The 19,584-nt window shown below is 34.2% G+C and overlaps 1 protein-coding gene across 1 annotated transcript in view; it reads right to left on the reverse strand.

Annotated features, from left to right (window-relative positions):
* Positions 1-19,584, reverse strand: part of TTC6 (tetratricopeptide repeat domain 6) — a 189,300-nt gene that overhangs the window by 49,625 nt on the left and 120,091 nt on the right. Inside the window, exons 14-15 of the mRNA XM_087429089.1 lie at positions 19,261-19,397; positions 642-811 (exon numbers count right to left, since the gene is read on the reverse strand). Of these exons, the coding sequence (XP_087285215.1) occupies positions 642-811; positions 19,261-19,397 (307 nt within the window). The remainder of the gene's footprint in view (positions 1-641; positions 812-19,260; positions 19,398-19,584) is intronic.

Here is a 19,584-nt window from a genome sequence, read left to right on the forward strand (position 1 = left end):
TTGGAGTGCTGGGCTCTGGCTGGAATTTGCTGGCCAGGATGGGCTAACTTATTACTGAGCACTTACTCTACGCCCAGAATTGCTGAGCGTATTCCTATACCAGGAATGCACCAATAGAGGGCCAGGGGGAAATGGCCGCTTTTACCTGCTGGCGTCCTCTATCTACTGAGGATTCTCAAAGCCCATTTTCAGTTTGAGGGTTAAAAAACACCGAATTTGACTAATCCATGGACTGGGCCTATGGAGTAGGACACAGCCCATGAGGATAATTTACTGTCATTTTAGCAAGCTGACTGGGAAATAGACCTGGATTTCCAGAAATATCCTCAGAACTCAATATATGAAAAGAGATTTCTTTGATATGATATTCTTCCTTTGCCACAGTTACACACACACGTAAATACACACACTCACACACAATAAAAGGCATATGAGTAACACTTAGCTAAACCATTGTAGCTTGTAAGTATATATGAACATACATACTACATAAATAGATATTAATATATAAGAAAATATACATCATTACGTAATAATATACATATCACAATAGTCATCCCACATTAATGTCCCACTCCAAGGAAGTGAGCTGCTGAAGCTCAGATCAAATTCCCATCTACATGCAGTTGAAGACAAAGTACCTGAAACGCTGTAGTCCTGCAGCGCTCTGCAAGGGTTGCTCTTTCTAAATAAGCAGGCTCTATAATACAAGGCCAACCAGTTATTGGGATCTAAGTGAATTGCAATGGAAAGATCTTGAGTTGCTTGCTTATATAAGTGCCGTTTAAAATATGCTCTCCCTCGGCGTGTCCTAGTGAAAGAAAAAAAATGATTTTAATAGGTATTGCGAAATACACATTTTCTTTTTTTGGTATATGTATACGACTAATTTTATACTTGAATAACAATTCGTGATCATTTCTCCTTGCTTCCCAAGTGTTTAGTCATGATGTTGACAGCGAAAGGAATATAAACCTTTCATAAATAATCAATTATACTTTTTGTATATATAATTATATGCTATATATTCATTACACGCTTACTAATTTTATTATATTTCTTACATTTATCAGAGAGATGGGTCAATAAAATAAAGATCAGATTTATTTATTTTTATTATTTATTGAGTACCCAAAATGTTAGGCTCTAATTTATACAAGATTGTTCTCTGGAAAAAACAAATAATCCATTTTGAAGGAAATGGGCCTCAGTGAGTAGAGCTGTTATGGGATTTTTCTCTGGCACTGAAGATACACCCAAATAAATGGGAGGCTGCTCTATTATGGATGAAACTATTGCATCAGTTGTGTGAATTGGATTCTGTCTCCATTACCTTCTGACTTTGATTTTGAAATTATTATTGACCTATATCAATTCCAGAAAATCTCATTTTTGATCATTTAATAATGTAAAGCAAATTAGTTTTTAGAAATAAAATAAGGAAGACAATTAAGGAAAAATAGGAAGAATAAGCTAGTAGGTTGCTTGCTCTGAAGAAGTTAAAATAAATCCAGGAGGAGGATAAATAGATGTCCAAGGAAGTTAGATTACAAAAGCCATGGTAATCTGGAGAAAAGCATGCAGCCAGTACGTTAGCAGATTGGTAAGAGAGTCTTTCAAAAGCACTAAGCATCCTGAGACTCAGGCTATTTTATCCTGGAAAAAAGTAATTTTTACCCTATCTTTAAGAAATATCTTATGTATTTTCTATTGAATATAGGAATTTTAAATTTATTTTTATTTCTGATTGCTAAAGAATATTACTATTTTTCAGCATATATATGATTCTGAACTTAAAATCTTACAGAATAAACCTTTAGTAATATTTTTGTAGGATGCCATTAAGTCATGCCAATTCTTCAAACACACTGACTTTTGCATCTGTTCCTTCTTTCATTTCTACTGCCTCGATACTTCAGACCCTCATCAACTCACACCTGGGTTACTATTTTACCCACTTCCTAGCTCTAGAGTGATCAGATTCGATCATCAGACAATAAAGATCTCTTTTCTCAAAAACTCTCAACAGCCCCCTATCGACAATGGGATAAGGTCAAATTCTTTAAAATGGCCTATATGGCCGTCCATAAGGTAGCACTATCTTACAATAGCTTGAATTGACCTTTTGTTCCTCTCCAATTAATTTGATGCCTTCCTACCTAAAGGTAGTACCCCTTTAACTCAAGAAGAAGTAGACAACCAGAATAGACCAATAACTAGGAAAGAATTTTGATAGAGTTTCAAAAAAGTTTGCCCTCCCTTCAAAAGGCTCTAAGCTGGGATAATTTTAGAAGTGAGTTATTTTAAACTTTCAAAGAACCAAAATTATCCAATCCTAAAGGACTTGTTTCTAAGAAAAGAAATAAGTGGAACGCTTAATTTATCTTGAGAAAGTAGCCAAATCCTAAAATCAAAATCAGACTCCAAAACTAGTGACTAATCTTACTAAGAATATAGATAAAAATTCTTAAATAAGTAAAGACAAAGAGAATTCAGTATAGTTTAATAATATTCCATCTAAAAATACATGATGGCCAAGAGGCATTTACCTTTCAAAATTAGAAAGCCTAGTAATATGAGCATCTTATAAGTAGATCACAAGAAAAAAAATTAAATAAGAATAAAAGGATACTCTCTTGAAATAATTAAAAAATAAATGGCTCCAAGATTACAACTATGATGCTTTTTGGTAAAAACCAAAGGCATTTTCACTAAATTCAAAAGATGACAATTCCTATTATAACTAAAATTATTGTTAAGTTAAAGTGAATACAATGATAAAATGAGTTGGGAGAGTAGGGCAGACCAAAAATGGTGGAATAGAGAACTCTAAAACTCCATCCTTCCACAAAGAGAAATGAATAAGCTGGCAAAAACTGTCAAAATTAACTTTTTTGGAACTCGGAGATCTAATTAAAAACTTACAACAACCAAGGGAATGCTTAACAAAGGTGGAAAAACTGATGAATTTTGGTAAGAGAGCTCTATAGTGTTCTAACTTACCCTATTACCCTCCCCCACTTCCCAGCTCCATGGTGGCCTTGAGGATGGCAACCTGCATTTCTGGTGAAGGTTGCTAGTACAAGAGGGAGCAATACAAACCTTATTCTCAAAGAATTATGGCTGTGTGTTTTGACCTGTCTGGTGGATCACTGAAAGACTGGCTCAAAGGATTTCCCTTTGTTTTGTCTGCCTTTGAGCTTCCTGGATGGTATCTATCAAAAGCATTTAAAGGTAAATGTATTAACTGCTGCCACCTGGGGCACAGGATGACAGCTGAGACAAACAATAGACAGACCAAAAAGCCTGGGAAGGAAGAAGCTAAAGAAGGAGATACCTGGGGGAATGAGGGTTTTGAAAAGTTTCCATGTATTCTGGGAAATCTAGAAGGCCATATGCAAGCCCAAGGCTGGAAGCATGCACAGAAAAGACCTAAGAAGAACCTAAGCTCTCACTTGAATCTGGTTGATTCAGGCTCCATGCAAGCAGGAAGTGAAAGCTAAGACATTGAAGTTGTAACTGTTGGGTAAGCACTGAAGGAGCACCCCAACACAGAGTCAATCTGCAAAGATTGAGAGAAGTTTTTCTTGTTGTTGTTTGGCTACAGGAGTTTAAGGAAATCTCAGTCAAATCACTAGCCAACAACTGAGTTAACAGAACAAAGACTTCAGTGGCCACACGTGATATAGAATATTGACGTTACAAAATCAGTTCAGAAAAGTCACCAAACAAACAATATGAATGACAAGAAGCAGTGACAACAAACCCTGGGAGGGGAGAGAGTGAATCTAATATCCCAAGCTGCCACATTATAATAGTCAAAGTATCTACTTTTCAATAAAAAATTACAAGTAATGCAAAGGACCAAGAAAGTACGGCCCATTCACAGGACAAAAAGAAATTAATAGAAACTGTCCCTGAGGAAGCCCAGACATTGGACTTACTAGACAAAGACTTTAAATCAACTGTCTTAAAATATGCTCAAAGAGCTAAAGACAACCATAGACAAAGAACTAAAGGAAACTAAGAGAATGATGTCTCAACACATAGAGAATATCAATAAGATACTGATAGATAGAAATTGATTGATAGATAGATAGATAAATTATAAAAAAGGAACCAAATAGAAATTCTGGAGTCAAAAAGTACAAAAACTGAAATGAAAAATTAACTATAGGGTTTTAACAACAGATTTGAGTAGGCAAAAAAAGACTCGGTAGACTTGAAGTTAGGTCAATTCAGATTATCCAGTCTGAGAAGCAGAAAGAAAAAATAAATAAATAAACCTGGGAGACCTATGGAACACCATTAAACATACCAACATATGCATTTGTTGTAAGTTGCAGAAGGAAAGGAGATAGTAAAAGGGGGAGAAATAACATTTTAGAAAGTAATGGCTGAAAGATTCCTAAACTTAACGAAAGAAATGAATCTCTACATCCAAGAAGCTCGGAGACGCCATGTAGGATAAACTCCAAGAGATCCACACAGAGACACCTTATAATCAACCTGTCAAAAGACAAAAAGAGAATCCTGAAAGCAGCAAAAGAGAAGCAACTCATCATGTACATGTGATCCTCAATAAGATTAACAGCTGATTTCTCATCAGAAATTATAGAGGCCAGAAGACAGTGGGATGGCATATTTAAAGTGCTGAAAGAAAAAATTATCAACCAAGAATTCTGTATCTGGCAAACTATCCCTCAAAACTGAAGAAGAATTTAAAACATTCCCAAATAAACAAAAACTGAGGGTGTTTGTTGCTAGTAGACCTGCATTACAAAAAATGCTAAAAGAAGTCCCTAAGGCTGAAATGAAAGACACCAGACAGTAACTTGAAACCATAAGAAGAAATAAAGAACACCAGTAAATGTAACAAAAGGTAAATACAAAAGCCAGTATTATAGCATTTTTTGTTTTTAACTCCTCTTTCTTTCCTATGTTACTTAAAAAACAAACGCATATAGCAATGATTACAAATCTCTGTTAATGGATATATAATGTAGAAAGATGTAATTCGTGACAATAACAACATGAAGCTGGGAGGTGGAGCTACATATAGAACAGCAAAGTTTTCGTATACTATTGAAACTAAATTGCTATTAAAGTCTAATTAGATTGTTATAAATTATCATTTTAATTGTAATCTCAGGGCAAACACTAAGAAAATAACAATAATATACAATAAAAGAAATGAAAAGGGACTCAAAATGGTACACTAGAAAAAAATTAATTAAACACAAAAGAAGGCAGTAATGATGGAATTGAGGAACAAAAAATATATAATACATATAGAAATCATATAGCAAAATGGCAGAGTTAGTATTTCCTTACCAGTAATTACACTAAATGTAAATGTATTAAACTTTCCAATTAAAAGGCAGATATTACCAGAATGGATTTTTTGAATAACATAATCAGCCATATGCTGTGTACAGGAGACACAATTTAGATGCAAAGACACAAACAGGTTGAAAGTGAATGGAAGGAAAAAGATATTCCATATGAATAGTAACCAAAAGAGAGCTGGAGAGGCATTACCCTGATATCAAAGCCAGACAAAGACATCACAAGAAAAGAAACCCACAGACCAATATCTCTTATGAATATAGATACAAAATTCTTAACAAAATACTGGCAAACTGAATGCAACAGCATATTAAAAGGATTATATACTATGAACAAGTGAAATTTATCCTAGTAACACAAAAGTGATTCAACACACGTAAATAAATCAATTTAATACACTACATAAAGAGAATGATGGGGGAAAAAAACCACATGATCATCTCAATTGATGCAGAAAAAGTACCTCACAAAATCCAACACCTTTCCATGATAAAAACACTCAATAAACTAGGAATAGAAGGGAACATTCTCAACATAATAAAGGACATTTGTGGAAAACCCACAGTTAACATACTCAGTGGTGAAAGACTGAAAGATTTCTCCCTAAGATCAGGAATGAGATAAAGATATCCACTTTCCCCACTTTTATTCAACATTGTACTGGAAGCTTTAGAAAGAGTAATTAAACAAGAAAATAAGCAAGAAAAATAAATAAACAAAAGGCATCCAAATTAGAAGGTAAGAAGTGAAACTATCTCCACTTATAGATCACATAATCTTACATATAAAAATCCTAAAGAATCCACAGATAAACTATTAAAGTTAATAAATGAATTCAATAGAATTGCAAGATACAAAATCAACATATAAAAATCAGTTGTAATTAAAGGAAACTAAGAAAACAGTTCCATTTACAATAGCATCAAAAAAAATTAAATATTTAGGAATAAATTTAACAAAGGAGGTATAGGACTTGTACACTGAAAACTATAAAACATTGCTGAAAGAATTTAAAGACGACATTAAAAAAAAGATATCTCATGTTCATGAATGAAAGACAACATTGTTAAGATGGCAATAGTCCCCAAAGTGATTTATAGATTCAATGTAATTTCTATCAAAATCCCAACTGTCCTTTTTGAACAATGGAAAAGCTGAGACTAAAATTCATATGGAAATGCAAATATGCCAAATAGCCAAAACAATCCTGAAAAGGAACAAAGTTTAAGGACTCACATTTCCCTGGTTCAAAATTTAATACAAAGCTACTATAATCAAAACAGTGTGGTACTAGAATAAGGATAGACATATAGGTCAATGGAATACAATCAAGAGTCTAGAAATAAACCTACCCATTTATGGTCAATTGATTTTGACAAGGGTGCCAAGACCATACAATGAAAAAAGAATAATTTCTTTGACAAATGGCTCTGGGACAAGTATGTAGAAGAATGAAGTTGGACATTTACCTCACAACATATACAAAAATTAACTAAAAATGCACCAAAGTACTAAATGTAAAAGCTGAAACTATAAAACCCTTAGAAGAAAACCTAAGGGCAAATCTTCATGACCTTAGATTTGTCAATGTTTTCTTAGATATGACACCAAAAAGCACAAACAACAAAGGAAAAAATAGATAAACTGTACTTTATCAAAATTTTAAACTTTTGTGCATCAAGAAAACTAAAAGACAACCCACTGAATGGAAGAAAATATTTGCAAATGATATCTCCGATAACAGTCTAGTGTTCAGAATACATAAAGAACTCTTACAACTCAACAGCAAAAAGCCAAACAACTCAATTCAAAAAATTGGACAAAGGAATTGAATAGACATTTCTCCAAAGAAGATACACAAATGGCCAATAAGCATGTGAAAAGATGCTCAACATAATTAAGTATTAGGGAAATGCATATCAAACCCACAATGAGATATCACTTCACACCCACTAGGGTGTCTATATTCAGAAAAATGGAAAATAACAAAGGTTGATGAGAATGTGGAAAATTGGAACCCTTGTGCATTCCTGGTGATAATGAAAAACTAGTGCAGCCAGCCATTTTGGAAAACAACCTGGCGGTTCCTCAAAAAGTTAAACATAGAATTACCATATGACCCACCATTCCACTGCTGGGTATATACCCAAGAGAACTGAAAAGAGGTGTTCAAATAAAAACCTGTACACCCACGTTCATAGCAGCATTATTCACAATTGCCAAAAGGTGGAAACAATCCAAACATCCATCAACTAATGAATAGATAAACATAATGTGATGTATTGATATAATGGAATATTATTCAGCCATAAAAAATGAAGTACTGATTCATGCTACAGCATGAATGAACCTTGAAAACATCATGCTGAGTGAAAGAAGTCAGACACAAAAGGTCACATATTATATGATTCCATTTATATGAAATATCCATAATAGGCAAATCCAGAAAAACTGAAAACAGATTAGTATTGCCAGAAGCTGGGCACAGGGAGTTATGGGGGTGACTACTTAAATGAGTAGGAAGTTTCCTTTTGGGGAGATGAAAATATTCTGTAACTAGGTGCAAGGAAAGCATCTGACAAATCCAGCACCCACTCATGATAAAAACGTTCAGTATACTAGGAATAGAAGGGAACTTTCTCAACTTCACAGACTATCTATAAAAAACCTAGAGCTAACACACAATGGTGAAAAATTCAAAGCTTTCCCATGAAGATCAGATACAAGACAAGGGTGTCCCCTCTCACCACTCACTTTCAACATCATACTGGAAGTCCTTGCTAATGCAAAAGGCAAGAAAAGGAAATAAAAAGTATACAGATTGGAAAGGAAGACATAAAACTGTCTTTGTTCACAGATGACATGATTATCTATGTACAAATTCCAAAAGACTCAACAAAAAACTCCCGGGACTAATAACTTATAGCAAGGCTTCAGGATACAAGGTTAATATACAAAATTCAATTGCTTTTCTATATACCAACAATGAACAAGTGGAAATTGAAATTAAAAATACAATACCATTTACATTAGCACATTATACTTAGGTATAAACCTAACAAAATATGTACAAGATTACATACAAGATCTATATGAGGAAAACTACAAAACTCTGATGAATGAAAACAAAGAAGAACCAAATAAATGGAGAGGTATTCCATATTCATAGATAGGAAGACTCAATATTGTCAAGATGTCAGTTCTTCCCGACTTGCTCTATAGATTTGTCACCAGCCACAGACTCTGATCTATTTCTCTTGTCTTGTCTGACCTATTTCTCTTGTCTTGCTGAAAAGTGCAAGTGTTTCTTTCTCTAACGTCCTTGAGGTTGTTGGTTTCAGCTATGTTCCAGGAGGAAGATCTAAACACCAACCACCCTGAACCAGTCCAAACCCCAATCGCAAAAGTGATGCCTGAGCAGATAGGCAAAGTGTACAAGAGTAAGCTTTGCCTCATTATAATGCTAAGCTCACTGCCCCAGGAGCAGTTTGAACCTTATTAACATAACATGTGATGTATGTGAAAACATGATTTCAGACTATGCCTGCACAAGCTTATACCCACCTCTACATGTGACGACAAAACTTCCCTTTTGAATATTCATTCTCTACCCCAAATAAAGGCACCACTTTCCCTTTGCTTGGGGAGCCACAGCTGTGTGAAATTATTCCCTCTGGTCTCCTTTAGTTGCTGCATGCTGCAAATAAAATTTTACTTTGTGTGACAACTACTTCTGATGAAGACTTTGATTTCAACTCACCAAGAAGCAGACCCACTCTGGTCTGGTAACAGAGTCAATACAATCCAAATAAAAATTCAGCAAGTTATTTTATGGATACTGACAGATTGATTCTAAAGTTCATATGGAGAGGCAAAAGACCCAGAATAACCAACACAATATTGAAGGAGAAGAACAAAGTTGGAGAACTGATGCTGCCCCACTTCAAGACTTAACTGTGAAGCTACAGTAATCAAGACACTGTGGAACTGGTGAAAGAAAAGATCTATACAAATAGATCAATGAAACAGAAGAGAGAGCCCAGAAATAAACCCACATAAATACACTCAACTTATCTTTGACAAAGGAGCAAAAACAATACAATGGAGCAAAGATAGTCCCTTCAACAAATGGTGCTGGAACAATCAGACACTCACATGCAAAAAAAAAAAAAATTTAATCTAGACAGACCTTACATTCTTCACTCAAATGGATAATAGACCTAAATGGATAATAGACCTAAATGAAAAATGCAAAACTATAAAACTCCTAGAAGATAACATAGGAAAAACCTCAATGACCTTGGGCATGGTGCTGCCTTTTTAGATACAACACTAAAGACATAATCCATGAAGGAAATAATTGATAAGCTGGAATTCATTAAAATTAAAAACTTCTGCTCCATGATAGACAATATCAAGAAAATTAAAAGACAAGCCACAGACTGGGAGAAAATATTTGCAAAAAACACATATGATAAAGGACCGTTACCAAAAATGTACAAAGAACTCTTAAAACTCAAGAATAAGAAAACAAACATCCAGATTAAAAAATAGGTCAAAGACCTTGACAGATACATCACTAAAGAAGATATACAATTGCAAATAAGTATATGCAAAGATTCTCTATATCATATGCCATCAGGGAAATGCAAATTAAAACAACAATGAGATACCACTAGACACCTATTAGAATGGCCAAAATCTGGAACTTCGACAACACCAAATGCTGACAAGGATATGGAGCAACAGGAACTCTCATACATTGCTGATGGGGATGCAAAATGGTACAGCCACTTTGGAAGACCATTTGGTGGTTTCTTATAAAACTGAACATACTCTTACCACGCCATCCAGCAATCACACTCTGGTATTTATCCAAAGGAGTTGAAAACTATGTTTTTCACAAAAAAACTTGCACACAGATGTTTATAGCAGCTTTAGTCATAATTGCCGAAACCTGGAAGCAACCAAGATGTCCTTCAGTAGGTGAATGAATAAATAAACTGTAGTATAGCCAGATAATGGAATATTATTCAGTATTAAAAAGGAATGAGCTATCAAGCCATGAAAAGACATGGAGGAAACTTAAATGCATATTACTAAGTGAATGAAGCCAATGTGAGAAGGCTACATATTGTATGATTCCAATTACATGACATTCTGGAAAAGGCAAAACTATGGAAACAATAAAAAGATCCATGGTTGCTAGGGATGGTGTTGGTAGAGAGGAGAGAGGAATAGACAGAGCATAGAGGAGTTTTAGGGCAGTGAAAATACTCTGTATGAAATTATAATGATGGATATATGTCATTACACATTTGTCCTAACCCATAGAATGTACAACACCAAAAGTGAACCCTTAGGTAAACTATGGATTTTGAGTGATTATGATGTGTCAATGTAGGTTCATCCTTGGTAAAAAATGTGTAATTCTTGTGAGTGATGTTGATAATGGGAGAGGCTACATGTGTAGGGGCAGAGGATATATGGGAAATATTTGTACCTTCCTCTCAATTTTGTTGTAAACCTAAAACTGCTCTAAGAAATAAAGTCTAAAAAAAAGAAAGAACAAAAATATTCTGAAATGAAATACAAATTGTAAATGTACCAACAGCCACTAAATCGTACGCTTTTAAATAGTGAGTGGTGAATTTTACTTCAAAAAAAAAAGAGTTTGGAAGTATAAATTTTAAAATTTCAGGGACAAAATTAACATTACTTGAATATAATGGGCTTGTATACATATAAAATCTATTAGTATCAACAAAAAATGTTTCGTACTTAGAAGGGAGTTATTTAAGGTGGTCAATTATTCAATATTCAAAACAACATTACTCTCCTAATTAACAGCAACAACTACTTATAAAATGTTATGAAAAACTACCTCATTCATACAAGAAAAAACAGATTTAAGAAAAACTGTGACTGGGGGCTGGCCCAGTGGCAGAGTGATTAATTTTGCATGCTCCACTTCGGCAGCCTAGGATTCGCAGGTTCAGACCCTGGGCATGGACCTACACACTACTCATCAAGCCGTGCTGTGGTGGCATCCTACATACAAAATAAAGGAAGATTGGCACAGATGTTAGCTCAGGGACAATCTTCCTCAAGCAAAAAACGGAAGATTGGCAACAGATGTTAGCTCAGGGCCAATCTTCCTCACCAAAAAAAAAAAAAAACCTGCAACTGGAACTTATCCTAAAATGTACAGGATACAACTTATTATTGTAAATTTACAAATATTTGATTGAAATTTTTTTAATGTTTTAAAATATTTTTAAGAAAGTGATTCTAAAGTTCACTTGGAAGGGAAAAAATGGTAAGTAAGCCAGGAAAATATACACAAAAAAAGACTAATGAAGGGGCATTCCCTGAAATAATTAAAACGACATATTAATATAAGAATAGGAAGACACATCAATGGAACAGAAAAAAGTATCATCATATATGTATGCAATTAATGTGAAAAATTAGCATGTCCAATCAATGGTGAAAGGAGTATTCAACAAATAGTATTGGATAGTTCATTCTCTATTTGCAAAGAGTTATCCCTACCTCACAATATACATCAAAACAAAGTCTATATGGATTACAGCTTGCAATTTTTTAAAACTAAACTTTAATACAATTAGATAAAGCTGTAGGCGAATTGTTAATCTGATCTCAAAATAGAGAATAAATTTCTAAACTTAAGAGCAAAGGAAGAAACTGATAGAAAAAGACTAATAAATTTGGCTGTGTACAATTTTTACATTCTTTATATTAAAAAATTAATACACAAATTTTAATGAGGCAAGTGACAAACACTGTATACATAGAAAAATGCACACAAAGTGCAAAAATTGATGATATCTAAATTGAAAAAATATATAACTAAGACTAATAAAAGAAAAATTATTCAAAAGGTCAATAAATATATTTTTATTTCAGCCTTACAGAAATGTAAACAGTGAAATATTATTTTAATCTATCAGACTAATTTAACTTATAAATGACTATAAAAATAGAATACCCAGTATTGGTAAAGGTATTGGGAAATGGACCCTGCCCTTAATGATAGTGACAGTGTAGATTGGGACAACATTTCAGATGTCAACTTGGTAATAATTATTAAGAATATTAAAAATATCCATACCTTTTAACTCAGTAATTCTAAAGCTAAGAATTTATTCTATTTCTTTATTTTTAACTTCTTCTTTATATTTTCACATTTTTTTCAAACATTCCCCATGGAAATGTGCTGTTTCTATAAGAAAAAATTAACTTCTTGTTCAAAAAGAATTAAAAAACAAAGAAATTGAATTATTAAGTTTTCCCAACTCTGAGTAGAAATTATCGATTTTACTATTGAGGCAATAGAAAATATTATAAGTGAAGATTTCTGCTACCAGTAATGAAAGAACAGGTAATTCAAACCAATCCTCCTACTGATGACAGCTATGAAAGATATGCAAAATATGAACAATACATGGTAGAAAATATGGGAGAGCTACAAGAAAGTAAAAAATTACCAGGCAAGGATATGAGAGAGGATGGAGATCAAAGGAGATTAGCCAGGCTTTTGAAGCTGCTTTTCCAATGAGGCTATTTGCCTGTCTTGTAGGAGACAGGTGACAGGCTTGGTGATATTGACAGCTTCACAGGGTTAATGGCTGGCATTGGAGTCTAGGACTTATCAAGAGGGACAGGCCTTGCTGAATCTCCACTCCTTGTAGGTTGCAACCACAAAGAGCAACGTCTAAGGAGTAAAGATAAACTGGAAATAGACAGGGCCCTATGGAGCTGCAGCTCAGCTTTGAATCCTCTCAATCCATGAAAACAGACTAAGGGGAGATCCTGGATTTCTAGTGCCTTCAGGCTCCCGTGGAAAGTCAGCATAAATCCTCTCTAGAGGAAGATAACATCATTCTAGGCCTTTGATTTTTTCAAAAAACAATTTTTCAAATGTAATGATAAACATACAATCAAAAATAACCAGGTACACAAGGAAGAAAAAACTACATGAGTCAAATCTAGGAAAAATGAGAGAGAGTACAAATGAAACTAGACCACTATCTTACACCACACACAAAAACTAACTCAAAAGGGATTGAAGACTTGAATGTAACACCTGAAACCATAAAACTCCTAGAAGAAAACACAGGCAGTACGCTCCTTGACATCGATCTTGGCAATGAATTTTTGGATCTGACTCCAAAAGCAAAGGCAACAACAGCAAAATTAAACAAGTGGGACTACATTGGACTAAAAAGCTTCTTTCTGCACAGCAAAGGAAACCATCAACAAGATGAAAAGACAGCCTACCAGATGGGAGAAAATATTTGCAAATGATATACCTGAAAAGGAGTTAATATCGAAAATATATCAAGAATTCATACAACTCAATAACAAAAAAAACAAACAATCCAATTAAAAAATGGACAAAGGATCTGAGTAGACATTTTTCCAAAGAAGACACACAGATGGCCAACAGGCACAAGAAAAGATGCTCAACATTACTAATCATCAGGCAAATGCAGATCAAAACCACAATGAGATACCACCTCACACCTATTAGAATGGCTATTATCAAAAAGACAGGAAATAACAAGTGTTGGCAAGAGTGTGGAGAAAAGGGAACTCTCACGCAGTGTTGGTGACAATGTAAACTGGTGCAGCCATTATGGAAAACAGTACACAGCTTCCTCAAAAAATGAAAAATAGAACTACCATATGATCCCGCAATTCCACTTCTGGGTATTATCTGAAGAAAACAAAAGTACTAATTTGAAAAGATATTTGCACCCCTATGTTCATTGCAGCATTATTTACAATAGCCAAGATATGGAAACAACCTAAGTGTCCATCAGTGGAGAAATGGATAAAGAAGATGTGGTACATATACAGTGGAATACTACTAAACCATAAAAAAGAATTAAATCTTGCCATTTGTGACAACATGGATGGACCTTGAGAGAATCATGCTAAGTGAAATAAGTCAGACAGAGAAAGACAAATACTATATGATTTCACTTACATCTGGAATCTACAAAAAAAAAAGCAAATGAACAAAGAAAACAAAACAAAACCAAAATCATAGATACAGAGAACAGAATGGTGGTTGCCAGAGTGGATGAAGGTTGGGGCCTGTAGGAAACGGGTGAAGGGGGTCAAGAGATACAAACTTCCAGTCATAAAATAAATAAGTCATGGGGGTGTAAAGTACAGCCTGGTGACTATAGTTGATAATATTGTAGAGAATACTTGAAAGTTGCCAATAGAGTAAATCCTAAAAGTTAATTGTATGGTGATATGTGGACAACTAGACTCACTGTGAGATTCATTTCACAATGTATACAAATATCAAATCATTATATTGTACACCTGAAACCAATGTACTGTTATATGTCAATTATACCTTGATAAAAAGATGTTTTTAAATGAGAGATAATAGAAATAAACCTATAGGAGCTATATATACATTGGAGATGCCACACACATTTTTAAATAACTGTGTCTATAATGTTCAAGAACATACAAGACAAAATTGAGAACTTTGGCCAAGAACTGGAACCTTTTAAAAAGAACAAAATGAAAAATCTATACCTGAAAAGTATGACTGGAATTAAGAAAGCAATGGAGGAGCTAAATCACATATTGGACACAGTTGGAGAGAATTAATGAACTAGAAGAGAGGTCAGAAGAAAATACCCAAAATGAATCAGAGAGAGACGAAAAACTGGAAGATACAGAAGGGATGGTATGAGACCTAAGAACAGTGAGAAGGCCTAACATACACACAATTAGAATCACAGAAGAAAAGGAAAGAATGTGCCAGAAGCGATATTGGACAAGACAATGGCTGATAATTTTTCAAAACTACTGAAGACTTGAAACCACAAATTCATGAAATTCTACGAACCATAAACACAATAAGTAAAATCACTCCCATGCACAACAGAGCAAAACTGCTGAAACCTAAGACAATGAGGAAAGTGTAAAAGCAACCAGAGGAAAAAGACACATTACCTTCAAAGGCACTGACTGACCACTGATTTCCCCACTAAAAAAACAATCTCAATGACACTGCATTGAAATATATTCAAAGTGCTAAAAGAAAATCAAGTGCCAACCTAAGATTCCATTCTGAGCAGAAAAGCAGAGATAACCTTTAAGAACAAAGGTTAATAATAAATAATAAATAAAGATATTTTCAAACAAACAAAAATTCAGATGATTTGTTACCAGCAGATTGGCCCTAAAGTAAACGGAAATACGGAAGCAAAATTATTCTAGATAGAAGATGATAGATGCAGGGGAAAAATACAAATGGACCAAATATGACAATTAAAAGACAAACATTGTCATACTGGTTAAAAAACAAAACTCTATTACATGCCATTTTCAAGAGACATTTTTAAAACAAAATAGTATAGAAAGTTAAAAATAAGAGATGGAAAAAATATATAACATGCATATATTAGCCAAAAGAAAATTAGACATAATATCTAATAGTAAAATGTTGACATCTTTCCCTTTGAGATTGGGAACAAGATAAGGATGCCTCTTATCACATTCCTGTTCAAGAACACAATAAGGAAAGAATGGGGCGAAAGGTGTAAAGACTGGAAAATAAAACTAATATGTTTTACAGATGATATGTTTGCATATGGAGCAAATCCAAAAGAATCCATAGATAGATTATTACATTTCATAAGTTTAACAAGAATGCTATATTACAGATCAATATACATTTATCAATTGTATTTCTATCTACCAGTAACAAAAAGTTAAAAATAAAATTATACTAGAATAGTACCTAAGATAACACTAAGCAATACCAAATATCTAGGAATAAATCAAGCAAAAGATGTGCAATAAGGCTTCTTTACAGAAACCATGAAATATGGTTTGAGCAAAAGGAATGAAGATCTAAAGAAATGGAAGGATGTACATGTGCATAGATGAAAAGACTCAATATTGTCAGGACATCAGTTTTCCCCCTACTGGTCTATAAACTCACTGCAATCCCAATCAAAACACAGAGGAGTTACCATGGAAGTTGACATGCTGATTCTATTAGGTTAAACCATATGAAATTGTGAAATTTGACTATTTTGATCTACAAAGAAGTCAATTTTCATATATTTCAACCCAATATATTTGGAAATGCAAAAAGTCAAAGAAATCTCTGAAAATTTTGAAAGACCAAAAGAATTGTTCTACTGGATTTTAAGACATTACGAAACTATAGTATTTAAGACAGTATAGTATTGATGCAAGGATAGATAAAAAGGCAAAAAAGTAGAAAAAGGGACTCAGAAATAGATCCATCCATAAATGGATCTTCATTTTCTACAAAGCTAACACTGCAAAGCAATGGTGAAGGGATAGCCTTCCTATTAAATGTTGCTGGGAAAATTACATATGGAAAAATGAAATTTGGTGCCTGCTTCATATTATATACAAAAATTGCCTCCAGGTATATTGTAAATCTAATTTTAAAAACAAAACAATAAACCTTCTAGAAGATCAAATAGGAGAATATCTACATGACACAAGAATATGAAAAAACTTTCTTAAAGAATACAAAAAGCACTAACCTTAAAGAAAAAGGTTGATAAATCAGACTATATTACATTTAAGAACTCTGTTGACCAAAAGACAATATTTAAGGAGTGTAAAACAATGCAGAATGGGAAAAAAAAATTGCCACAAATATAACCAAGAAAGGGCCCATGTCAAGTATATGTAAGAATTCATACAAATTAATGAGAAATAAAACAGAAACGCAAAAGACATGGATGACAAAAAGGAAATCCAAATGGTTAATAAACATATGAAAAATGCACAATCATGTTAGTAACTAAGAAAATGAAAATCCAAACCCAATGAGACAGTACTACATGCCCACTAGGATGCTAAAATTCGAAAGTCATAATAATACCTAGTGCTGTGTGGAACCCGCACGCACTGCTGTTAGTATAACCACTTTGGAAAATTAGTTTGGCCCTACAGCTGAACACTTGTATACCCTATGAACCCGATATTCCACTCCTAGTTGTACATCCGACAGAAGTACGTATAAGTGTATACCAAGAGATATGCACAAGAATGTTGAAGGTTGAGTCTGGCCCCGTGGCGTAGTGGTTAAGTGCGAATGCTCTGCTTCGGCAGCCCGTGGTTTGCAAATTCGGATCCCAGGCGCATACCAACGTGCTGCTTGTCAAGCCATGCTGTGGTGGTTGGATGGGCCAGAGGAAGACGGGCACGGATGTTAGCCCAAGGCCAATCTTCCTCAGCAAAAAGAAGAGGATTGGCAAAGGATGTTAGCTCAGGGCTAATCTTCCTCACAAAAAAAAAAAAAAAGAATGTTGAAGGAAACAGTATTCACAATCACCAAAACTAGAAACACTCAAATGTCCATCAACAGTAGGATGGATAAGCAAATTGTAATATATTCATGTAACTGAGTACAAAATATAAAATGAGCAAGCTAGAGCCAAATGCAATAGTACCTAATATTCAGTGAAAGAAGCTAGATATGAAAGAATACTACTGTATAGTTCTATTTACATAAAGTTCAAAAAAATGGGCAAAACTAAACAGTTAATGTTTAGAGACACATACTTATGTGAAGAAACTATACAGAACTACAGGGAAGTGATTAAAAGAAAAGGACAGCAGTTACCTTCCAGGGGAGGCAAAGGCACAAGGAGGACTCCAGGATGCTGGAAATGTTTCTTGACCTCATGATGGTTACACAAGTATTTGCATTGTCATAAGTCATTAATCTGTACATTTGTATTTTGTATTTTTCTTTTTTTTTTGCTGAGGAAGATTCACCCAGGGCTAACATCTGTTGCCAACCTTTCTCTTTTTTTGCTTTGAGGAGATTAGCCCTGAGCTAACATCTGTGCCAATCCTCCTCTATTTTGTATATGGGTCACTACCACAGCATGGTTGACTAGTGGTGTAGGTCCATCTCTGGGATCCAAACCTGAGAACCCAGGCCACTGAAGTGGAGCACACCAAACTTAACCACTATGCCATGGGGCCGGCTCTGTATACTTTTCTTCATCTTTTTGGTTTTTTTTGAGGAAGATTGGCCCTGCACTAACATCTGTTGTCAATCTTTCTTTTTCTTTTTTCTTCCCAAAGCCCCAGTACATAGTTGTGTATCATAGCTGTAGAGTTGTAGCTCTTCTGTGTGGGACGCCACCTCAGCATGGCTTGATGAGCAGTGAGTAGGTCCGCACCCAGGATCCGAACCGGCAAACCCCGGGCCACTGAAGCGGAACACGTGAACTTAACTGCTATGCGACCGGGCCGGCCCTCTGTACCCTTCTCTTGACCCCTGCTTTATTTTACTATAAAAAACTTTAACATTGAACAAAAATTGTGAGTGAAAAGATGAGCAGGTATGGATACACATACATTTTTAAACCTCTTCAAAACAAAACTTAGATTAAAAGAAAAGCAACAAAATGAGAGCTGTATTATGCACAATGAAGGTGAAAGGACAAAGTTTAATATCCAAGTTGCAATAAGATGTCACGGAAACCTACATGAACAGTTCTCTGTACTTAATGAATACACAGCATAGGGAAAAGAAATTCAAGGAAAAAAATATAGGTCAATATTCAAAAAATTTATAATGTAACTAATATTTAGGAAATGCAAATGAAACAACTCTAAATTATCATTTCGTTACTATTATTTACAAATTTACATTTATTTTTACATTTATTATTATTTACAAATTACCTACTACAATTAGGGTGCAGGTAAAGATTTTCACTCACTGGTAGCACTGAAAATTGATTCACTATTTTTAAAGGGCTGTCTGATGTATTTCAAGTAATGTTCTTTCCTGACAACGTATTTCAAAAATAATAATAATTTCAAAAGTACATCTAAAATAATTCTCACCTTGCTTGAGAATTTTGGGGATCTATATTTAACAATGCTGTGAAATCTTGTGTGGCTGCAATCCAGTTTTCATTTTCATAGTAAAACATCCCACGTTTCAATAAGGCATCTGTTCTTTTGGGATCATAAAAAATACACTACATGGGGTCAGGGGGTTGGGGGAAGCACAAAAACATATCACATAATTAACAAAAAAAAAGTAAGTCAAGTATATAATCCCATAGGAAATTAAATGGACCACAACCACATTTTTAACTTCAGATTACATAACAGCAAACTACTTTTAGATGCCCAAACTTTCAGATTTGCATTTAAAGATTATGT

This window comes from Ceratotherium simum, chromosome 3 (assembly GCF_057802395.1).
Source record: "Ceratotherium simum simum isolate JZ-2026a chromosome 3, ASM5780239v1, whole genome shotgun sequence".
In the NCBI taxonomy this organism is placed as follows: Eukaryota; Metazoa; Chordata; class Mammalia; order Perissodactyla; family Rhinocerotidae; genus Ceratotherium; species Ceratotherium simum.